The sequence below is a fragment of the Phaethon lepturus genome, unplaced genomic scaffold, assembly GCF_000687285.1.
Source record: "Phaethon lepturus isolate BGI_N335 unplaced genomic scaffold, ASM68728v1 scaffold33093, whole genome shotgun sequence".
In the NCBI taxonomy this organism is placed as follows: Eukaryota; Metazoa; Chordata; class Aves; order Phaethontiformes; family Phaethontidae; genus Phaethon; species Phaethon lepturus.
In genome coordinates, this window is record NW_010527518.1 from 1 (window position 1) to 2,389 (window position 2,389).

A 2,389-nucleotide genomic window follows, 5' to 3' on the forward strand; every position below is an offset into this window, starting at 1 on the left:
ACGGCCGGGGCCGGCCGCAGCGACACTGGGAGGCAGGGCGGGGGTAAGCGCCGAAGCAGGGCAGCTCCGCACGGCCGAGACGCCTGCAGGGTCCTGATGCCAATCTACGTGCTTTTAATGCTTTGTCCCTTGCACACAGCTATTTACCCACCTTTTTAATAACCTAAAAACCCGGATTCTGCTCTTAATTTTCTTCCCGTGAGGGTACAGTACGGAACTGGGTGTCATTTGAGCAAGACAAACCTCCGATGAAACATTAACCCGGCAACAGATACAGGATTACTTTCTGCAGAAACAAGCAGAAATTTTTTAATAACCTAAAAACCCGGATTCTGCTCTTAATTTTCTTCCCGTGAGGGTACAGTACGGAACTGGGTGTCATTTGAGCAAGACAAACCTCCGATGAAACATTAACCCGGCAACAGATACAGGATTACTTTCTGCAGAAACAAGCATCACCATACTCTAATGAAGCTGTTACTTGCAACCATGTCAGGATGCTGTCGCAGCAAAATATATTTTTGGACCCGATTTTTAACCGCACGGATTAATTTCTGGAGCTTCAAAATACAATGAGATGTATTTTGAAAAGCCTGCTATTCATTTGTGGATTTCAGAGCATGAGAAAAAATGGGAAACATGCCTGATTGCTGCAGAGAGGCCTTGGAGAAGATTCCTTGAAACCACTAGAATGCCTGGCTGTTTTAAAAAGACTTTGTTTGCCTTGGCTTCTCTAGTAAGTTTTGTGTCTTTTATCTTGGTTATTGTTGCAATGGGGATCCCAAAGTGGATGACTGGAAAGATCCTTTGCAAAACAGGAGCTGATTTGGTCAATGCCACAGATCTGGAGCTTATCAAGTTCATTGGAGAAATCCACTATGGACTCTTTCGAGGCGGCAAAATACGCCAGTGTGGGTTGGGTGGGCGGCGTTCCAAATTCACAAGTAAGTACAATTTTGGTTGACTCTTTGGTCTAGTGTCTAGTTCAACTTTAAAAGCACTCTCTTCTTTTTGTTTACAGAACTTTGAGAATGCAAATCATTAATGTTAAATTTATATTTGTGGTCTTTACGATTTGGGATCTGAGTGTGAATGTAAAATCTCTATCATTTCAGGCTAGCTTTTTTTTTCGGGTTATGTTCTGTGATCCTGGAATCAAGATGGGAAAAACAATCCCCAGAGCAAGATTGAGGGTTTCCTCTCAGTCCTGTGAAGGGAGTGAAAGTTATTTGGAGATGACCCTGTAAATCATACCTTCCCCTTGACTGACTTCCTCCTATGCCAAGTGTTGCTCTGCAATCCCTCTGTGCCTCTGTCCCTGCCTTCTCCATTGAGCTCCTCCCTTTTTTTTTCCTTTAAGAAGCAGAGATTTATTTAGCTGGCCACATTTCTATATTTCTCTAGGTGTCCTAATGCAGAAAACTGCCATAGCAGATGCTCCTAACTTTATTAACATGTTGAAGAAATGTTTACTTTCTTTGCTGGTAACTTTGGAGAGAAAAAATTGCTGACTCTTAAAATATGTAGAAATTCTTAGAAATTTATTCCTTTTAACTTAAAAGATTTTCCTGAGGTCTCAAAAGCACCCAGATGTTGATCTGTACTTTGGATGGTTTCTAGTTTTCACACATCCTGTGCTGTAGTGGAAATGGTATTTTGCACTGAAGATTTTTAGTTCAGTGTGCAGATCCACTGCAACTTCAGCCCATATGAGTTGATGCCCTGGCCCACAGCAATGCTGTCCCGCCCCATCCTTTGCAATGGCTCTGGTAGTTGTTGTGGTAGTTCAGGAAGTTAAGCTGGCCAAAAAATTAACCCACAAAACCCCCAAAAAATTAGTTTCCCCTAGCATCACGGTAGACTACACAACTGCACAAACACTACTATAAAAACTCGACGGAAGGCAGGACTGTGTGACTTCAGAGGGAATGCAGAAGAGAACCAGAGCAACTTCAGCTTTAGATCAGCATGACCAGTTGTTAAGCTGTGATGAATTTGGACTAGTCGTTTTTACAATAACCAAGGCTTGCTCAAGCTCTGACTGCAGCTGCAACTTCATGACACAGACACAGCAGTCATGCTCAAATGCTTTGTCCAGTGAGTCTGAATGGCTGGCAGACAGGCCATCAGGCCAAAGCTCTTCCAGCTCTGCTCTGCTCCTCTTCAGGGCATTCAGAAATACAGTCCCTGTATTTACATTCTTTCACCCTATCCTGTCAGAGGGAATGAGGAAAAAAGTAGCCAATTTCCTTTAAATCTCTGTACAACTTCCTGGACTCTTGAATAAACTTTCTGATTCATTACTATGTAACCTGAGAGGATGGCCTAATGTTCCACCATCACTCTGGACTGCATCGATGGAAGATTATGGAGTGGTTCATCTTGAGGG

At 43.0% G+C, this 2,389-nt stretch overlaps 1 protein-coding gene across 1 annotated transcript; it reads left to right on the plus strand.

Annotated features, from left to right (window-relative positions):
* Positions 1-691: 691 nt before the first annotated feature.
* LOC104617960 (clarin-2-like) lies at positions 692-944 on the plus strand (the record flags this gene model as incomplete). Its single annotated transcript, XM_010283413.1, has 1 exon — positions 692-944. A coding segment is annotated over exon 1 (253 nt), but the record flags the coding sequence as incomplete, so codon positions are not given.
* Positions 945-2,389: the final 1,445 nt, after the last annotated feature.